This window comes from Strix uralensis, chromosome 18 (genome assembly GCF_047716275.1).
Source record: "Strix uralensis isolate ZFMK-TIS-50842 chromosome 18, bStrUra1, whole genome shotgun sequence".
Lineage (NCBI taxonomy): Eukaryota > Metazoa > Chordata > Aves > Strigiformes > Strigidae > Strix > Strix uralensis.
This window is the reverse complement of record NC_133989.1, coordinates 14738548-14759769: the sequence shown is the minus strand read 5'-3', so window position 1 is coordinate 14759769 and position 21222 is coordinate 14738548. Positions and strand designations below refer to the sequence as shown.

Below are 21222 nucleotides of genomic sequence, written 5' to 3'. Positions count from 1 at the left end.
CGCTCCCGTAGGGAAAATATTAAATAAACCCTCCGCCCGAAAGGACACGGAGACGAACGGCCCCGAAGAGCCGCGCTCACCCCTGAGCGTTTCTCTGCCGGCCGCAGCCGCGTCCAGCCTGCCCGGGGCTCGGCGCCCCCCGCCCCGCCGGGGCTGCCCGGGGACCCGACGGCTCTCCCCGCTCCGCTTCCAGACCACTTTCAAAATTCCCTCCCGCAGCAGCCGGGCGCTGCCGGCACTTTCTTTCCTTCCTTCCCCCCCCGGCGGAGAAGTTGCGGGACGCGCCGAGCGGAGCCGCCCGGGCAGCCCCGCCGGGCACCGCCGGCCCCGCACCCCCCCCCCCCCCGCCCCAGTACCTTGTTGCAGTGATAATAATCCAGCGGCCCGAGGCAAGTGGGGTCGGCGCCGGGCAGGGAGCCCACGGCGGTGGGGGCGGAGGGGTAAAACCTAACGTCCATGCCGGGGCTGCGGGCGGCGGCAGGCGGGGGCTCCAGCGGGCATGGACCCGGCTGCGGCGGCGGCGGTGCCTCTGGCGCGGGGGGCGGGGAGAGGGCGGGCGGCGGCGGCGGGGGGGCGGGCGGCGGCCCCCGGCCCGCCCCGCTCCGCACCGCCCCGCGCCGGGGCCGCTATTGTTCGCGGCGGGGCCGGGCGGCTCCCCCCGGCGGCAGGGCCGCCCCCGGCCCGCGGCCGGCACCGGCGGGGGCAGCGGGGCTGCAGCCCCCCCCTCCCCGGGGGCGGCCGGGCCGGGAGGGGAGCGGGTCCCCGGCCGGCCCGGGGCGGGGAGGGCTGCAGCAGCCGCTGGGGGACCGACAGACCGGGCGTGACACCGGTTCCCGCTCCCTGACGGGGACCCTGTCACGTCTTCTCCGCCCCCCGCAGCCCTCACCGAAGCCCCGTGCCCGGTTTTGCCCTCCTCCCGACGCAGGACGGTGCCGAGCAGCCTTCTTGCCCCCCCGGTGCCCTCCCCCCTGAAGAAGGATGCTTTCCATCACCCTAAACACGACCCCAGCACCCAGACCTCCCCTCTGAAAGCCCCCCCCACCACCCGGGAGCGAAAAGCGGGTCTCGGCCTCTGACCCCGGCGTTGGCTCCCCGCTCCCCGCAGCCCCCCCGCCCCAGGCTGCCCGGCTCTCCGCAGAGCCCACCGCTGGAAAGGCAGCACCCATCCATGGGTGCCCCCCGCCTGACCCCAGGGGCCGGGCAGAGCGGCACAGGGAGCCCAAATCCAGCCGTGGGGAGGGAGGATGCTCCGAGGGGACAGGCCGAGCCCTGCCCCGCGGCCCTGGGGCGAGCGGGATTGTCCCCCTCCCCGCCAGCTCCCCCCCCTCTGCCTCTCCAGCTCCCTTCTGCTCATCTCACCACAGGCCCCTTCAAAACCAGCCCAGGGGGAGAGAATGTTCTATACGGAGGGGTTTCGCAGTGTGTTATTTCACTCCCAGATACAGCGAGTTACTGCAACCGACCCCCATGCTCGCAGACAGCCAGGACAGGGCCGGTAGAATCAGTTTTCTGGCAAATCTCGGATGGAAATGGCCTTTTTTTTTCTTTTTTTTTTAAATCATGACTACGGAGGCACAGTTACAACATGCACCCTACAGAACTCTCTGTACCTGGAAAACTGAGCTAAATAAATGCTGAGTTCTTCCACAGCCTCTGTCATTGGAAGAGTGTGGCCAGCTCCTGCCAGATTTGGGAGGGGGGAGGCGGGCTGGGGTTTCGAGGGAATGCCAGCTCCAGGAATCAAGTGATTATGTAAAAATCATAGCTCTCATTTAAATTAAAAACAAGCTTTTAGCCCTCGTGATGCTGGAAAAAATGGATTTGAGGATAAAAATTGATCTGGGCACAAAAGCTACTTCACATTCATTATTATTTTTCAAACCATATGATTTTTCTGGAGAATCAGCATCGATCCTTCTGCGTTTAGCAGCGAAGCAGGTCAGCTTGCAGGAGTTCTCCATGAGGTAGGCTGCTCCGAGGACTCCCGGTCAAAGGCATTATAGAGACATATTTTGCATTACAACTTTGAAGATCTGTGTGCCAACTGATCTGCGCTCTTCCTGATTTGCACACATCCAGAAAGGGATGGTTTTTCTCTGTCCCTGTTTCAGCAAATACTAAACTGACATGTCAAATTATTAGAGCTTCATTATTTTTGTAAAACCCTCCCAAGTAGAGTGACTAGTATATTATGAAGTATAAATAATTAAAACTAAACGAGAGTTGTCAAAATAATGGAACAAAGTGTATTTTATGATGCATTATTCTGGCTTGTTTATCCACAAAATTCAGTAATTAGTAAGCAGCCTCTGAGTCATTAGTATGAATTAGCAAGGTTTTACTGTATTATTATCTTTATTAATTATCATAATTATTATACTTCATATATTGTGGAGTCATTGCTAGCAGCTTTACAGTTAAGGCTGAACTGGCTTTTTCACTTAAAGCAGGATTTAATTCTGCTGTTTCCTACAAAAATTAACACATTTCATCACCAAACTTGCAGCGTCTCCCCAGCAGATACAACCCAATTTCTTTTCAGTGCCTGAGACACCACAACGGTCCTATTCAAACCATTTTAAAAGCTCGTCTTTCCCAAACGAAGCACCGTTTTCTTAATGCCTCCTCAGATCCCCAGAGCACGAGATTTACAACAATCAGCCCTGTCAAACTTTGCACATTCATCTGCCTTCATTAGACCTCAAACAGAGACTGATCTGAAAAACCCGTCGTCATAAAGTGTTATTGCTATTAATATCCATAAATGCTTTTTTTTTTTTTGATATATGCCAAGGGAAGCTGGCAGAGGAAACGCTCTTCATCACACAAATGTTCTCTCGGCTCACCTCGTGTCTTCAGTGTTTCTACTCGTTAGACTGTCAGAAGAAGATAATCTGGTGGAGCGGAGCATCGGTCGGCTTCCCGGCACGATCCCTGACCAGGGCCTGGGGAATGACATGTCGTGAGGTGCCTCTGGCCTCTGCGGTGCTCTGCCTGTGCGTCAGCAGCTCCCGCTGTGCTGGGGGGACCTGCCCGGGCTCGCCATGTGTTCAGGAAGCCTCCAACTTGTGCCTACTGTTAAATCCTTCTTCAGCCTGTTTTTACCCATGTTTCAATGTATTTTGTCCCTCGTGGCAGTTTGGTGTCTGCCCTGTGGATCGAGTGGGGGTCTACCAGGAGATGCAGATTTGTCTGAACTCCTGCTTCCCTCTCCCCACCATGGCAGAGGCATTAATGGTGCAGAGCTGCTTCCTGGCAGGCGTAGGACACGCAGTACATCTTACCTGAGCAGCATGGGCTTGCCAGACTGCCCTGAGGGGACTGCAAAGGTACAGCCAGTGCTGGCCAAGTATTTGATGAGGATGACTGCATCTCCTGAGCTCCACGCCAGACGGTGTGTGCACACAGCAGATGTGCTCCTGCCGTGTCACCCATACCCGGACTGCAGCAGAGTTTAGGAAGGAGCATGGTGCCCTCGTGCCCCTGGAAGGTCTCTCTTTGGGATCTCTGCTGTCCGCATGGAGGGAGCTGAATGAATTCAGGCACCTCCTAGGTGTTTCCCAAGTGGGGGAATTTCCCGTGCATGGGTTTGAATACAGGTATTTAAATTCCACCCAGGCCCCCTTTTTGCTATCTACGCTGTCCCTGAGTCTTTCCCAGCAGGTCAGAAGGAAAGCAGCCTCTCCTTTCTCAGAGCTGGTGACAGCAGAAAGAAGGCTGAGCATCCCTGGAAAGCCCCGCTCCTCAGGACCCATGGGAGCAGGGGGATGTTGAGCCTCATAATGACAACATGCTCTCCCCTAGTGATGCCAAGTTTGGACAGATCTCACCTGCCAGCCCCAGCGACTCAGCTCACTTTGCATTAGATACCACCCGCTGAGCAAGGAGCATCCCAGCAGTGCAAAGAACTGTAGGGACCAGCCCCAGCCCATGCGCCCGTTATTGGCACCAACCTAACCTGTAGGACTAATTCAGGTCCGTTTGGCCTCAAAGGACCATCCTTGGGGCATCTCTCACTGCAAGGGCAATCAAGGGCAGAGTGGAAATAAAGGCCAAAGCTTCAGGCAGGTGGAGCATACCCACCCCTGACACCACATATGCCCACTGCAGGCACAGATCTGCCCACGGGCTGGGGCAGTGGCTTCTCCCCTCCATGGCGTGCCGTGGCCGTTCCTTCAGGGCTAGCTCAGCTCCAGCAAAGCTGGGTGATGTCCTCCGCAGGGAGAGCCGGGTGCCAAAAGGGGACAGGGAGAGGCGGTGCAGACCCTCGGCAGAGGAGCGGCTTTCACTTGGCTCAACGGATCAGCCATCGATCAGCAAAACACCCCCTGGGTCCACAGATAGAGGATCAAGGGAAAAATGAGTCGAGACCTTGTATTTTGGCCAAGCATCAAAAGGAACAGTCCAGGATGGTTGAAGGGACAGTGAAGCCAGCGATACCATCCGAGCCACAGCATTCACAGCAGAGCCAAGCCAAGCAGAGAAACACAAAAATGAAAAGATGCTGTTGTTTTCGTTCTTTTCACAACTGACTCCTCACAAAACCCAGAATGTTTGTAGTTGCTTTGGCCGGGTCGTTGAAAGAGGAGCTCCAAACATGGCAACTCACATTTCATGCCTAGCATTAGCCCTGGAACAGAAACAGCAGAGTGTGATTATCTCAGCAATCCCATTTAAGCCACACGGACTCCTCACAAAGAAGAGAAAACTCTACAGTGAGTATTTCTAAATATTAGACTAAACCTGAACAATCATAATTTCAAAGGCACCTTTTAGAAGCAGGAAAAAGTGTCTGAATCTATCAGTTTCATTATTTGTTTCAAAGTAGTCTGCCTCCTCTCAACATACCATCTAAAATGCCTGCTAAAATTATTTTTAAAATAATTTAGCACAATGCAGTTTATTATCTTAAAATACTGATATAATTTTCCCCCTGTATTATGCAGCTATATTTTGACATTTTAGTCTTATCCCCAGTTTATGTCTGAGAACTATGTAATTCAGAGCTACACTCCTCATTCCTGCTAGGAAGTATATAGATCTCTAAATATTCAGTAGTTTCATTGGTCATAAAAATGCTGAACAAATGGATAAAACCAATTGCCAATAAACACAATGCAAATGTGTACATTAAAATGCAATGAAATTGGATTAATTAAATCCACATTGCATCTGGATTTACATGTAATACAAAACAAAATTAAATGCAGCTCAAGAGCTTCCTATTACTTTAAAATGGGTCTGATTGAAAGTGTATTTGTTTACCTGCATGAGCTCTGGGTCAGGAACTGTGCTCGTAAATAAAAACATCCACAATCTAGATAAGCTAGATTTGACCCACAAATCAAGGTTATGAATTTGGCATTTCATGTCATTTAAAATCTAATGTAAAATTGCATCTCTCTGCTAACAAAACAGATGGTATTAGGCCTTCTTTTTGGCATTGGGTTTTGGTACCTGTCCAAAAAATCTTCTTGACATCCTTTAAATGCAGCTATTTAACCACCTGTCACTTTGCTTTAGATGCCCATTGAATTTCTGACAGGAAAAACATTATTTTGTCTACACATTATTTCATGACACAAGAAACGTAGCACATATACAGTGTAGTTTACACATTGTGTGAAAATCTATTTTAAAAAAGAGGAGAGTTGTTACATGCTACTAAGGCAATTACTCCGTAATTAATGTCATTGATAGGATAAAACATTCCAGAAACCCAAATATAACAAAACAAAACAAGCTCAAACATGATGGAGAAGCATTAAGGATGCTCACAGATCAACTTACATTGTTCTTCTGCCCAAGTGAAAATACCTGCTATCCTTTGGTCAAATATCAAACTGGCTCATGCTTATAAGCAAATCATTTTCCCCCCAAAATACCCTTTAACATGAATATGCTGAAGAGAAAAGGTCCCAACACTGTAAGATACATCAAGTTTCTTCTCATGTTCAAGGTGATACAAGCGTTTGGATACCTTGATACGTCAAACCCAGGCTTTGTGCTTCCTCGTAACCCGTAGGGTATTACCCAGATGGAGTTGTGGATAGGTGGAACCTGTAAGATCTTCACCTGACTTCCTTTTTATGAAATGAAAATATAGCAAAGCTCAATCTTAGCACATTTCTTGGAGGCTAAATGCAGCAAACATGGCTGCACCAGTTACCTAGTTGTTTAACTCTATGAAGAGTTTTGGCAGCAAATGTCAAAAACCTCGGAGGAATGGCGCAGGTCTTTGCGAGATGAAGATGACATGAGCCGGCAGAACGCCAGACGGCCAGCTCGGCGTCGCGGGGAGGTGGCAACGGTGCTCGGAGGCATGAGTGTTTGCACGAGGCCTCCTCTTTCTGAGTTTTCCTGGTAAATCTGTTCTTTGGGGCAACGTCAACACATGGGCTTGAGAATGACAGCTGATGGTTTGCAGAGCCAGCTCAGGACTGTGTCAATAGTCTCTGCTTCAGAGTGCCATGGCAGGCTGGTCTCAGTTTAGGAAATATGTGATGTAGCAGGAGGACGATAATTTATGGTTTGTTAGCAGACCTGTCCTCTCAAAGATCGTATGTATTGTTTCTACTGGCCAGAGGTTTCAACACGTGAGGTGAAATACTTTCACTAATAAAGGCAGAGAGCGCCTTGTCCTTAACCTCACCTCCTTAAACTCACACTGAAGGACACTCCTGATTTTTCAAAGTGTCAAGTGACCAGTGGACACCCTCCTCCAAGATATGGGGCAGAATTTACTCACCAGATGCAGACTTGGGATGCAGGTGGCTTGCTTGAAAAGCCCTGACCACAGACTCTGTACTCACATCCGTCCCGAGTTTGCATTTGACTTTCAACATTATTTGACTGTTTGGCTGCCTGGTATTCTTGTTTCACAGGGAAGTGTAACCACTTTCCCTCCTTCCTAGCACTGCTACAGGGTAGGAGAAGACTATCTGAACGGTATGTGCTTGCTTAAACTTGACCTGGCCAGTGATGCTCATGCAAATTTGGGGCAGCAAGATAAGGGTGGCTACATCAGAGGGAGGAGCGTGCACTCCGGGGAGGACTGAGGACCTGTTCAGAGATGAGAACTGGGCCCATCTCAGGGGCGTTTGGGCCAATGCTGCCCCAGCTCTCACCTCAGCACGCTGGCACAGCAAGCACTGGCATGCCACGCTGACATTTATTACTCCTCCAGGAAAATGTAAGCTTTCCACAGGCAATCTCTAAGCAAAGAAGTGGGTTATGTTCAGGAGTATAAATACAGGCATTGTCTTGCACAGATTGAGTTTACAAGCTTTACCCCAAAGGAAAAGAGAAGGGCTGCAGGAATAGAGAGGCCAGCTTGCTCTGCTGCAGTCTGAGGAAGCTGTCACAGGATGACCTGAGAGTTTGAGGAGGTGATGCTCAACACCTTGACATGCTGGTCCAGGGCAACGAGCCTGTAATCCAGCCCACAAATCCAGTCAAAGACCTGCCCCTTCGCCAAGGCAGGCATGCCAAGGTCCACGCTCCCTCCTTGATCACCCGTCACCCAGTGGAGGTATTTTTATTACATGAGAAATCAGTAAATTCTAGCGGCTTGCCACCTTTCACCCACGTGAGCAGGGTGGGAGGTAGCCCCCACGGGCTGCCATTAGCCCAGTATCCTGTCCTTGGCGAGGCGGACCTCGGAGCCACTTGATTTTGCATGCGTGGGACACTTAGTGAATAAGGTTTCTGTAACTAAGTGTTACAAAAAACATTCGAAACAATTTGTCAGGGTCTTGTGCCACTTGTATAATAGAGGAAATTAATCCCAGGTGCCTCCCCGGCCACTGGCAGGAGTATTACACCAGAGATGAATTTAGCTTCGTATCTTTAATTTTACTGTGCAGTCACTGAGAAGAAGTATTGCTTTTATTTCAAGGATGTCACATACTGTGACCAAGTTTAACAGTTTCTTCAGTATTCTTCCTCCTAAAGTAAAGGAGTCATTTCTTATAACTACGCCTTGAATGAATGTCTTGGGCTCACGCTCTGAAAGTGATGCAATTGAATCATCTCGCTGGTTCATTCTGAGGGGTGAAGCCGACGCTCCCCTCCTCTACCCAGAAAATTAATCTTTCTGAGAGCATCTCTCAGGCTCTTCAATGCAGCGAAGAGTGATTTTTGTTTTATAAATGATCTCCTGAGCTTGCAATAGTTGGCTTCTTTTTCTCAACTTATTCAATATTTTGGTGGTGTGAGGAAGCTCCTGTGCTCACCCTCAGCCCAGTGAGAAGATTCACGGCTGATCTTAGAAATTAATTCTTTTTTTTTTTTTAAACCAGTTTCATGTGGCTCTGCTTTGCCAGGGTGACAAGAAAAGAATATCTATTGTGAGATTTGCCAATTGATCTAGGATTAAATGTCAAAATTTATTTTAGCTCAGTTTCATCGCTGCAATTTTTTCTAATGTTTCCAAGCCTCTGCTTTTGCTTTCACCCAACATATCATTGCTGGGCATTTTGTGTCAGGGTGGGAATTTCCCAGGGTAGCCTCTGAGCTGAAGTTAGGTACACGTACTACACTGTAAAAAATGTTTTTGCATGTATTCCCACGCATGAAGACACATTGCACCCCTACTCGACAACCCAAAATATTATCGCCTTAAGAATCAAGGCTAAAATTATATCCCAGCTTCCTCTTGCTATATATATTATACTTTCCTAGTGACAGAAAGTTACCTTTTCAAAACCAAAAATGTTAATGAACCTGGAGATTATCAGTGGTTTCTAGCTATTTCAGCCTGACCTGGGATGACTCCTTTGTCTTCAGATGGTTTATCATCATCCTTGTGGGGCTAATGAAGTGAGGGAGAAGAGAGCTTTGACACCAGTCTCACATTAGGCATTTGTAAGGGTATCACTAAAGCATTTGAGAGTCTGAAGCTTTGAACATGAAGAGGAACTCTGACTCCCCGGGCTTTTGGCAGCCTTCCTCCAGGGTTTCTGCTGCCCATGGAAATGCTGGTTGGTGTTATTAGCTGAGCCGGACAAATAATGGATTTTGATTTCAGTGGCAGAACTAAAGACTCCAGCAATGCCAGGGAGGGTGCGGGGAATTATCACAGGTTAACCCCCAAAACATCCTGTATCTGAAACAAAACTTTCAGCTAAGTGTCAGGTTACTTTCTGACCTCTGTATCTTAAGATAATTACATTAGTCAGGAAACAGAGGGCTTCTTTCCAAGTGAAGACTGAAAATGTCTCATTTTTAAAATGTTGAAATGAGATATTTTGAATATTTTCAAATTGTTCCCCCCTTCTCTCTTTCTCTTGTAGAAAGAAGTTGCAAAATTAATACAAATCACAAATAGTTTAACGCTGACAAATTCAGTTTTCACCACAAAGATATCTCCTCCCATCAACGTCCAAGGACAAGCCCTGTCTGCTTCAAGGCCCATCTGCAGAGACCTTGGTTCTCAGCTCTGGACAGCCTGGTAAAATACCCCAAACCACAACCCACAGTCTCTCTCCTTTTAGTCTCTGCCCCTGTTCTTCCTCCCCTATCCACTGTTGCTGTCCAATTCCCTTTCTGCCCTGATAGTCCCTCAGTGCCCTTTCCTCCATTGTGCCTTTTCTCCTGCCTCCTCTACTTGGTCCACTGGGCTTGAGTTTTGCTTTGGCCAGTTTCTCTCATGGCTATACAAGACCTCCCCTTCAAATAAAAGCAGCAAGTGTCACAAGACTTGGCAAAGTTTCTTTTTCTTAGTTTCCTAAATTCTGCAGGCATATTAGGAATCTTGTACAACATGGATGTTGTACAGCTTCTTCCATGCTAGGTTTTTGCTTTGACTCTTAATAAATGTCATCCCAGATTCTGCCATTTTACCACTATTTCCAGCTACACGGTTAAAAAAGTCAGAAACCCAGTCCCTGAGCAAGGCAAACAACATGAAATTGGTGTGGGTTATGCAGGCTGAGCCACTCAGTCCATTCCCCAGATCAAACAAAAATACAACTTTCAAAAAGCCAAACCCCTCCACTCTACAGCTCATGTTCAGACCAACTTCCAGAAGAGTTTGCTCTGAGACACAGCATGGGAAGTATCCAGAGAGATGTCTCCAGGGGGAAGTTAGACTATGGATGATGAAAATCCGACTTTTAGAGGGGAGTCAAGTTAAATTTAGATAAGCGATGGCTCCCATTCAGCAGCACATGTGTGCTCGTTGGCACACAGGAATGTGCCCAAACTCGGTCCACACTGAGATCTGAAACATCCAGTCACTCCACGGCTGCTGGATGACTTTGTATGTGAGTGCAGCAGGGGAAAGAAGGATTTACTCCATCCTGATATTCCAGGGGGAATTTTGGGGTATCCCACATTACACTGACACAATAGCTGCTCACCATCCCACGGGGCAGGGGAGCAAGGCTCCAGGGTTTTGCCGCAGGGAGAAGTGCCCTGGGAGCACAGGCTGTGTCACTTGCTGCTCGCTCTCTGCATCCAACGAGTCTTTGGAGAAAGCAAGATTTTTGCCACATAGGATCACCTTAATAAAATGACAGTGAAATACAATACTTCATTATGGTCCTGAGCTGGGGAGAGGGAGTCTCTACAAAATAAATTTTAATTAACTATTTTTTTTAAAGCAGATAAAAGTTTCTGCAAGTTAAATACAAAGAAAAAAAAAAACAAAACAAACCAAACCAGAGCATTTTTTTCCTGTGGGTGCATTGCAGCCTTCACTGACGGGCTCTGGGCTGGCTGAGCCCCCCAGCTGGGCTGTCATGTTGTGTCCCGGGCCATGGCAGACTGAGCACCGTGATTTAGAGCAGAGCCCACATCTCCCGGAAATTCATGTTTTCCCCTGAAAGGGGAGAGTCTCGAGATTTCAAACAAACCTTTGCCAGCTGACTGTGCAACTAAAGAAAACACTGATGTAATTCAATGAACAATGAGGAACCCAAACTTAGCACAATGATCATTCTGGCTTTGTTTTCGATTTCAGCAGCTCTGCACAACATTGATTACATTCACAGGGGCCACGTTTGCAGAAACCAGGGTCTGCAAGGGAGTGCATTCTTCACTTGTGTTAAGAATACACCCCAGCTCCACGTGAATGCAGGCACGAGCAGACTTTAACATGGTGAAACCCGCTTGCACAGCACAATTAAATCATGTTTGAGTGTGTGTGACAGCTCTGCTTATTCCTCTTGCCCATTTCTTCACAAATGCAGCCCCAAATGATGTCCAAGGGTGCTCGATTTGGAGGCAGAGCTGTGATGCCTGAGGTCCGTGGAAGCTGGAAGGCATGGAGAAGCCTGCTCCATCCACTGCTGGAGAATGAAATTATAGCAGTGAAATCATTCGTGGCCTGGGTTTCCAGAGCACCCACATCATCCAGCTCTGGGCTTCACTCATGGTAAATAACATGCATTTCAGTATTTCTGCAAGCAGCACCCTTCAGCATAAAGGCCCTTGCATTCCTCAAAGGCAGGGAGCGAGCAGCTCTGTGCAAGAGCAAGCGCATCACTGTGGCATTCGTAGGCGTAAACTGCTTTGTTCCAATGCTGCTGAGCGTGGCTGCAAACACCGGCCACTAAACCCATCCTAAAAACAAGTAAATGAAGAAACCCCAGCTTACTCAGTCTTCTCCGAGTCTTTGAATTTAGTGCACATATGTACCTTTTTTTTTCTGCAAGGAAATGTTTATCCCTCTCAGATTTTAAATGGGGGCTAAAATGGGCCGATAGCATATCTTTAAATAACAATCCCTGTGTGAGTTTCTTTTCCCTGGCTGGCAAGACAGGGCTCCCAGTCTGGCCAGCTATTCAGTGTGCTATTTCAGGTGCTTGTATCAGTACCAGCCTTTCAACATACTGAAGACATGGCAAAAGAGGATGTGAGAATGACAGAAAACACATCTATAAATTATTTTTTAATATTTAATTCCAACTAGATTTTTTCCCCCCTTAGTAACCTTTCCCTGTCTTTCAGCTGAATGCAAGTTTCTGAGATCACTGGGAGAGGCACTCGCACTGCGGACTCCTAGCCAGGGTCATTGGCTAAAAGAAAGTTGCCTTGTAGAGCTAGATAATTACTTTTGAGATGGGAGACAAAGGACAGGAGCAAATGGATGGTCTCACCTGAGCAGGGAGGTTGCCAGTGGAGCCCCCCAGGGACATGGGCTGGGTCTTGTGCAGTGTTCATCAGCCATCTGGAAAGGAGAGCAGTTAACACAATGAAGATGTTTGCAGTGCATGCAAAGTATTCACCTGTTTTCTTAGGCCGGCTTTGCTGCTGGAGGAAAGGTGTTGTGGAAGAGCCACCCAAATAACTGGTCAAGATGTGATGGCAGGGGGAATTCAGTGGCAAGAAATGCAATTTACTGCGAATGAGAGTGCAGCAACACCAGCCTTACGTTAGAGCTGTGGCTGTGTACGTCACATATGCTGCTCAGGAAGGATCTCAGAGCCATGCAGGCAGTTCTTCAAAAACATCATCAGCTCAGCAATCAGGGATGCTCAAAAACGTAACGGGAATGCCAGCGATCATCAGATGAGACATTGAACAGAAAAAGACATTTTGCCAGTGTATAAATTCCTGCTGTACCATCTTAAATACTGCAAGCCGTCCTAATGTTCCCGTTTCAGAAAGGATATTGCAGAACTGGAAAATTTATAAAGACAAGTTTAAAGCATCAGAAGGTAAGAACTTGAGCTTGGAGGAGAGACCATTGAGGGAGTTCTGATACAGGCTCCTAAAATCATGGAAAGCATGGAGAAAGACGCTCAGGAACAACCATTTATTATCTCTTGTAATGGAAAAAACAGTGGGACCCATATTAAATTATCCAAAAGTAAGTAGTTGTCCACCCCATAGGAAATTAAATTGTGGAACTCATTGCCATAGGGTGCTGTGGGACCAAATGTACTGGTGAATTTAAAAGGGACAAGTTCTTGAAAGCAATTAGTTGTGATGACCTGAATATATAACATCAGGAACTCTCTACATTCCTATTTTCCTAAATCTGAGATAATACCCTGGGGAAGTGTCATTCAATACAGGCTTTGTCTCTTTTACACTTTCCTTAGGCAGCCATTGTTGGAGACAGGATATTAGGCTATACAGATATTTAGGAAACATTTATGGCTTTAAAATCATGGAGCCAATAGGAAGAATTTTACTGATATGGGCCCCGACCTCAGAAAGTGAATATGAGGCGATCAACTTCAGCAAGTTCTGGCTTCAGTCTGACAAGAAAACAGGAGGAGAGTGTTGAATGTGGGAAAGTGCTATAAAATCTACAAATTTGATTGTTATTGATGAATGTGGCGGTTGTTTGTCAATAACATATTTGAGGAATACTTGCATTAGCCTAGTGACAGAGCTGACCCAATAACATATAAAAATTATTCTCTGATTTATTCTCTAAGTAGCAACAAGACCAGCCTTTCAACATAGTGAAGACATGGCAAAAGAGGATCAGGCAAAGCCCCAAGAACAGTGTTTTCCCTACACAATCCACTTTTGCAAATACTGGGCCAAAGGTCTCTCCAGTGCAGGAGTTTGTGTATATCGGTTTAGCTAGGAGCAGAGTTTGCGTTACTTTGCACAGTCATGCCTCCACGCCTCCCATTTTGCTGAATGCTCCGAAGTGGGAGGCTTGACTGCGGGCAAAGACCAACAGATTTTACCTGGGTTCAGGTTATGTCCCAAATTGAGCACCACGGTTGCAGGAAGCCTGTCCTCTCTACATCAGCGTATTTGGTACATTTGTTTGTTTTAATATACCAATAATATCTTAATTAAAAACCTGCAAACAAGATCATTCCCCCTTATTTATTGAGGGAGAACTTACACATTTGTGTTGCAAGTGTTGAAGCAGGCATGGCCTAAGGTGTAAATTCTTTGTTCAGAGCTGCGCAGCATTTACTCTGTGTTAATCCTGGTACACTATCCTGAGCAATAACTGTTTGCCTCAGCAGAGAAGTGCTTGGAAAGCTCAGGCAAGGCAAGACCTTAGAAAGTTAAACCATTAATAAATCTACAGGTAATTTCCTGACTGTGAGAGTTCACTATCATAAAAAAAAAAAAAAATAATGACATCTAAATTATATGTCTGATATTAAGAGCAGTTGAGTGTTGCTTACAGTCTTTGAGTCACAGAATAAACAGGGAGTAAACCAGAAGCCACGCGAACCTCGCTGGTTTTGCATTTACAGAGCTGCAGATCTGAGACGAGACTTAAGCTGGGCGTGTGGAGAGATGCAGAAATCTTTAGATTTGCATATACAATATTGAGATCATGAGAATGTCACATTTAAATGCAAAACTCACGTGTCTCATGAATAAATCATGAATGGTGGCAAGACTGATTTATTCTTTTTTTTTTTCTCCCTCCAATTGTCATCTCCCCCCTTCCCCACCCGCTGAAGAGACACTGATCTGCAAAGCAGACAATTCCTCCTTCCCTTCCCGAGGAAATGCATTGATAGATGAGACTCGATAAGAAGCTGAAAGCTCTTCCAAAACAAAAACATGTGCGTGTGTTTCTTGTTTATACTTGGCTAGGAAGTAAAGAAGCATCATTTCCTCTCTCTCTTTTTTCTTCTTTCTCAAGAGATACCTTAATACCATGGCAACAGCCTTCAACCCTTTTCTTGTATGACACAACCAGATTTGGAAAAGGTTAGCTGTGTGTTGTAATCAAATCCAGGCAGGTCAATCATGTAAAGAGATGACTTCCCATGCGCTGTGGAATAATGAATGAATAGATCACATAGGTCTTCCTTCCTTCCTTCCTTCCCCTCCTTCTCCCCTCACCATTTGAAGTGTCAGGGTATTAGCATTTTGTCTCTGGTGAATAAAATTGAAGTGAACAATTTCCAAAGGTTACTAGAAAACACAGCATGTTGCAGAAATGGAGAAGAACTGGTGGTTATAACGCCTAAGAACAAAAAAAGTCTCCAATGTGGACATGCACCTCATTGGGCCATTAATGAGTAGAGAGATTTTATGTGCATAACAACAACAAATAAGACATGTCAATGCTGTGAAACATGCCCTCTCTCACGAACTAAACAGGTCCCGCTTCCTCTTGCTGCATGTGTATCATTTTCAGGCTTAAGATATCACTGCCAATTTCACGCTTTGAAAACAGCGATTCAGATCTCATTAGCATCAGGCTGGGATTGGGTTTGGTTTGGTTTTTTTGATGACACTTTCTAAAAATCAGACATTTAGGATTCGTCCAAATGTTGGCAATGTGTTGATTCTGACAAAATTTGCTTGAGAAAAGATGTCTCTGGTCAGCGATGAAATTTTAGATCAAAGCTGGGAACATGCAGCATAAACCATCCGAGAGCTGGATGCAGTCAGACACTTGAATGTGGGATGCAGGAGCCCCTGATGTACAGTTCTTCCCATATCTCCTGTGGAAGTATTTCTATATGGTAAATATAAAGCCTTCATTGACCTGGTGACTTTAAGCTTCATTTTCCACACCAAAGGCTGAAAGTCCTGACATTCAGTCCCCATTGATGCACCTCTACCGAATACTAAGTTTTATGGGAAAAGCAGCACTCAGAGGTCCTACACCACCAGAGGCGGCCAGCAGCCCCCCAGTCAATCACACAGCATCACTTGGGTTCAAGTTCCTGGCCAGATGGTCAGAAACATACTTGACCTAAGGTGTCACATGGCTTATAAGTGAATATGTGCTTTTTCTGGGGTCTGAGGGTTAGTCTCTACCTTCCTCAGTGTTATTAAACCCAAAACCTCTAGTAAAGCCCTCCTACTTGTCCCATTGCAGGAACATTTTGGGGAAGTTGGAAGGTTTTGCGGCACAGGGAGCTAATAGCTCACTGAGCTATACAATATTCTTACTGCGCAGTATTCACCAGAGCAACTATCAGCAACACAGGATTTTGCAAGCTTTCTACTCGCCCAGTATTTGTCACAGCTGTACTTTGATTTAAAAAGAAGAGCTTTCAGTCTGGGTGTTAGTTTGCAGAACTATCTGCTGTTTGTATCTGCAACACGGTGTTGCTAACATGCTGCAATTTGTAGCTGCAGACAGGTTGATGGAAATGTCTTCATGGTTGTCGCCATGAATACTGCAGCAAGTGGGCAGGATCCTACAGCAGGTTCTGGTTTGACACGGTCCTGCTGCAATCTGAAGAGGGCCAAGGAGGACTCCAGCTGCCGCTGTGACTGTTTCTCTATTGAGCGAGAAACAAGCAGCCCAAAGGCAGTGGGTTTGTCCGCTGACTATTTGCAGACACTAATTCCACATTAGAGTCCAGCAGGGAATGAAGAGACAGGGTGAGGGAAAGCTGAACCCCCCAGAACACCCCCTGAACCACCACTCCCTCCTTGAGTTAGTACTTCCCCAGTGATGTTAAAGATGCAGTGAACTCAATGTTTTGTATTAATCAATGTTTCGTATTAATCAATGTTTCCTGCTCGTGGTTGTGGGGGAGTTGTTGGTGCGTGTGTACACACTATCACAGAGGCTTGCTTTCACTCCAGGAATGAACTAAAACAGACAGATCCTAAACAGAGCAGACCTTCCTCCCTCTGCTTCCCTTCAAAACACACGTATTTAACTGAATCTGTGTTATGCACATACAGTTTCCTATGAGTTTGATTCAGGAATCTCCAGCTGGTGATGCTGACCCACCTATTGACTCTAGTGAAACTATTCCAGTTCATACCCACCAAAAAATTACACTAGGCCTGGTTCATTCCACTAGCAAGACACTTTCTTCCAAACCCTTGGACAGGCCTTTTCAGATCATAACTGTAAACATCCTCATCCATTACTTCAATGCAAATTGCACTGAAAGACTGTTGAATTTGCAAAGGCAAGTGTTCAAGGCCACTCATGCACCCTCATTCAATCTTCCTGTGGGTATGTCTGACAAAGTCTGAATGGTAGTTTATAAAACAGGGAAACTTTAAGTATCTTAAAATAGTCTTACAGTAAAACCAGCTAGCAATCTCAAACCTAAGTTCACCTACAGCTTTCTCACCTAGTGGAAGTTTCCAAGACCTAGTTTTGATTGAATTTTAACTATAAAGATGGTTTTGATCTCTGGATGTTGGCTACTGTAGAAAGACAATACTTAAAAGTGGAAATTTAGAATGAAGGAATCTTAGAAAAGTATGAGCTACTATTTCAGGAGAAGGCCTTTTAGCTAATATGCTTTGTTCAATCTGCAGTAGGAAAATATCTATAAAAATGGCAATATTAACCAATGCTTGAAATTGAAATTCATCATTTTATTTTGAAACAGCTTATCTTTCAGTATGGAATCCGAGTTCTGTGTCAGAAAAATTTTTATCATTTCCCCTCAGCAAAGGATAAGAATGGAGAGCGTAAGAGGGATTAGGATGAAACCATTGCAGACTTGATAATGGCAGAGAGGTTTTTAAAGATTGGCTTTGAAGTGAAAAATTAAGCAAACCTTTAGAAAAAGATTTCTTCTTAATCAGGAATAGTGTATTTATAAGAGGCATCAAATGTAAACAACAGAAATAGCTAAATGCCAGACTGAATGAATGCCATCTATCTACAGTAACCTGGAAACTGAGTTCATTTTTCTTAATTTACATCCTGAAATTAATGGAGGCAAAGCAGAATTGCTTGGTACAGAGCAAAACTAGGCACTAAATGATCTAGTACCTGTGCTCCTGTCCTGTCACATCGCTGTACCATCTCTAGCAGACAGCTACAGCTTCTTCTGAGCATCCTTTTCAATGATATTCCTGTGGGAAAACCTGATTTTAGTCCAATTGCCACAGGGCACCCCGACTATCAACCAGAGCCAGGCCACAGGATAAAAAGTTTTCCACCACTGAGCAATGCTTCAAACCTGGTTGGTATCAGGTGGGCACTGGAACTGCACGGGGCTAAAGTCACATCTATTAACATGGTATGGACCAAGGCCAGGAGCCATTTGGACAGCGAGGCAGACAGGTCCATGAACCAAGCTGTAGGGCTTGACTGGACAGACAGACAGCCTCAGCAGGCAGTGTTTTTCTGAATATTTTTAAGACCCTTATGACTGGACAGCTCAGTCACAGAGAACTTGTTTTAGTCCCTAATTAGATGCCCAAAATTCCTGAATCAGGTGAACTTTTTCTACTCTTAAGTTACCTGTAAACAATCCTAATTGTTCAGCATTAGTCTATTGTGTGACTAACAGTAGTAGCAGGGAGAGCTTTGCATACTGGCTGGGGGAATTCTTCCAATCCAGACACTTCAGGGAATAAATATTCCTGGTATTCTTCAGAGACCTCTTCCCTCCCTTGAGGTTTGGCTTTTTATGCTAAATAAATTATCCCCTCAGCTCTCTACTCCCAAACTTACTCTTCCACCCCTCTACCTTTTTTTTTTTTTTAAAAAAAAAACACCAACCTACACATGCTAGCCTGATTTTTCCCTTCTCTGTACTAGGCATCATCATCTGACCTTGAACCCAGAAGACATAAAACAGTCCCATAACAACAGAAAGTCAATAGCTTGCACCTGGTATCTCAGAGAAAGAATCACACACATCTGACAAAGCTGGAGAATTAGCCTCTTTAACACTATATTTCTTCCCTTCTTTCTTTTAGATGATGGAACCCTTTCAAAACACTGTTCAATAAAACACCTTATCCCGCTATGTGGGCTCTGCACTGTAACCCTCACTTGCAGAATTTCTTCAGTGCTCATAACTTTACCCAGGGCAAGCTGCCCAGGGCTGTTAAATAGCAGTCTGGTGCTCCCCAGCAGCAGGTGAGCCAGGGCTCACAGGTGAAAGTTTTGAGTAATACAGTGATAAAAGCTACTAAAACCCCCTTCTTGCTGGTTGCTTTGTGTTCTTTCCCGTGCTTAATCATCCATTACCTTTTCACCTCAGTTTGGTGCTTTTAGGAACTACTCTATGTGATGAACAGTTTAGTCCCTGTTCCAAATTAAAAAGATTTTTGTCATTTCAGCTGTATTGCTTTCTTCTTTTCATCCCCACTTAGCACCAACAGTTGCTCCTTTTGGCTAGAGGGAGTGGTACTGGGCATGGGCAACATCAAAGTTAGTAGGCATAGGAGAGCGCTTAAACACACTTAATTTTAGGGTTGTGTTTAAATCACGCTGACTTCAAGAAAATTATTTTCATGAAAATTAGGTTCCATATAGGATTATTATCCTGAATATGAGATCTAATAAGTACGACACAAAAGAAGCTGATGCTTTGTTTCTAACAACATTCTGAGAATAAATATCACCCTCCTTTAAATACCAGATACCTCTTGAATTGATCTGGCCATGGTCTTAGTCACAGTGTAGGAGTCCTTTCCCGTTGCAGTTTGGCCTTTCCCATAGCTGAAGCTAGTTTTAATTTATTTTCCTGAATTTTAACATACCAAATCCCTATTCAGCTTTAGAAGTAATTATTATGTCAAAGCATAAGGTATTTTGAGACCTACTAACAGATGCTCTGCTGTTATTTCATATCCACCTACGGCACTGAAGCCTCTTAGGCATTAATGAGTACCGTCTCTGAAGGGGACTTACAAGCAGCCATGAGGGAAGGAAACAATTTCCTAGGCTTGATCTCTCAATAAACGTAAAAATCATCCCTGATATCTACTCCTCCCTTTGGGCTGGCTTCATTCCCCTCTCATTTCCAAAGGATCACTACATCAAAGATGTAAGAGAAGATCCAGACTAGAAGTACTCACTTCAAATTCAAGTCTAGGACAAATGAGCAGGATTTCCAGCAAAGTTAATGCCAGCAGTAACCACGGACACCAAAGATGCCGCTGAGCCTCATGCTCCAGTGAGCTCTGCGTCTTTTTGTATCCACTGCAGTGGGGTGGATGCAGATATTTATGTGACTGTGTTTGTGCTCTTCCCTGGTTCTTTGATTTGTTTAGCAAACTCTGGTTTTCCCATGGTTCCTCCAACCAAAGATATCTGCTGATTGCAAGGTGCCTTTGTGGGACCAGCACTGATGTCATGACTTGTGGGCACTGGAGGGTTAGACCATCTTTACTCGGAGCTGAGATCATAAAATGGTGTAATTCCCTGCTGTGGTTACTTCAGTGCAAGTCTCTGTGCAGTCACTGGCGAGGAATCTGGGTCCCTTCTCAGGATACAATAACTGCATTTTAATTGAATTAAGCTATGTCAAAGTAATACAGCCATCTATAATCACACTCCAGTCCTGCCCTGAAATAGCTCATGGAGTGATTTGCAACTCATACTCCCAAGTAGGAAGGACAAAAATTAATTTCTCCCTCATTTACAGTCTGAAAAGTTTTGATACTTGAATTTTTCAGAAGTGATTTTCTACATTCAAAAATTGCTGACAGCGAAGAGTCAGGTGAAGAGTGGGGCATAGAAATTCGCACTGATCACACACCCTCTTAACCTCCTTCAACACTTTTTGCTCTGAGAAGGTCACAGCTCAACCTTATTATTTCCTTTCATTTGCAGCTTTTACACTGATCTTTTTAATTTTCCTGGTGTCTGCGATCACACAGTGATGCGCTCCTGCAAATGCAGATCACTTTGCCTAAAGGCCACATGACCAGCACTAATTTATTTGGGAGCAGAGGGGAAGCTGAAGGCAGATGAAGTGTCCTTGTTTGCTCGTGTCTCTTTTGATTGCTTTCAAAGTATCTGCTGCATCCTCTGTTATGCGGCACATTTCCCTTCTCTGTGGAAGGATGTAGATTTGTGCCCTTTACAACTAACTCCTCTGACCCCAGTTTCCCACCTACCCATGATGATCTCTGAAACTTTCTCCTTCAGATGTCTATCTAGAAGAGAAGCTCTTTCCAGAAGTCACTAAATCCCCATGCATTGAATGCTGCCAGGTGGATGGGGCTGACCTAAATCACACCCAGAGCAAACCAAGGTCACTCTGCTCATCTCCCTTGAGTGTCTCCTTACCGGTGAATGATTGTCACCCTGAGGGCTTCACAAATTCAGTGGTGTGAGGGAGCACTGGGGAGGGACCAGGTGGCTTTTTGTATGACCTCACTATGGGGGACATTCACCCACCTCTACAAGGAGGTGTTATAGTACCCTGAGACCATCATCCCCCCTGCTGTGGCTGAATGGAGGGGATCTCTGCTGCCCTTGAGACTCCTTAGCATCAGTGCTGGGTCACCCTCCTCGGCCTCAGCAGCCAAAGCAGCTCTGTCAGGTGTTTCGGTTCCATGGAGTTGATAAGGCAAATGACATCAGGCTACATTTTTCTTCTGGTTGGA

The 21222-nt window shown here is 45.8% G+C and overlaps 1 protein-coding gene across 1 annotated transcript in view; it reads right to left on the bottom strand.

Moving 5' to 3' along the window:
* The window catches only part of TOX2 (TOX high mobility group box family member 2), a 154449-nt gene extending 153932 nt beyond the window's left edge, over positions 1-517 (bottom strand). The window contains exon 1 of the mRNA XM_074888273.1: positions 357-517. Coding sequence (XP_074744374.1) covers positions 357-458 — 102 coding nt within the window. The 5' untranslated portion in view covers positions 459-517. The remainder of the gene's footprint in view (positions 1-356) is intronic.
* Between the last annotated feature and the right edge of the window lie 20705 nt (positions 518-21222).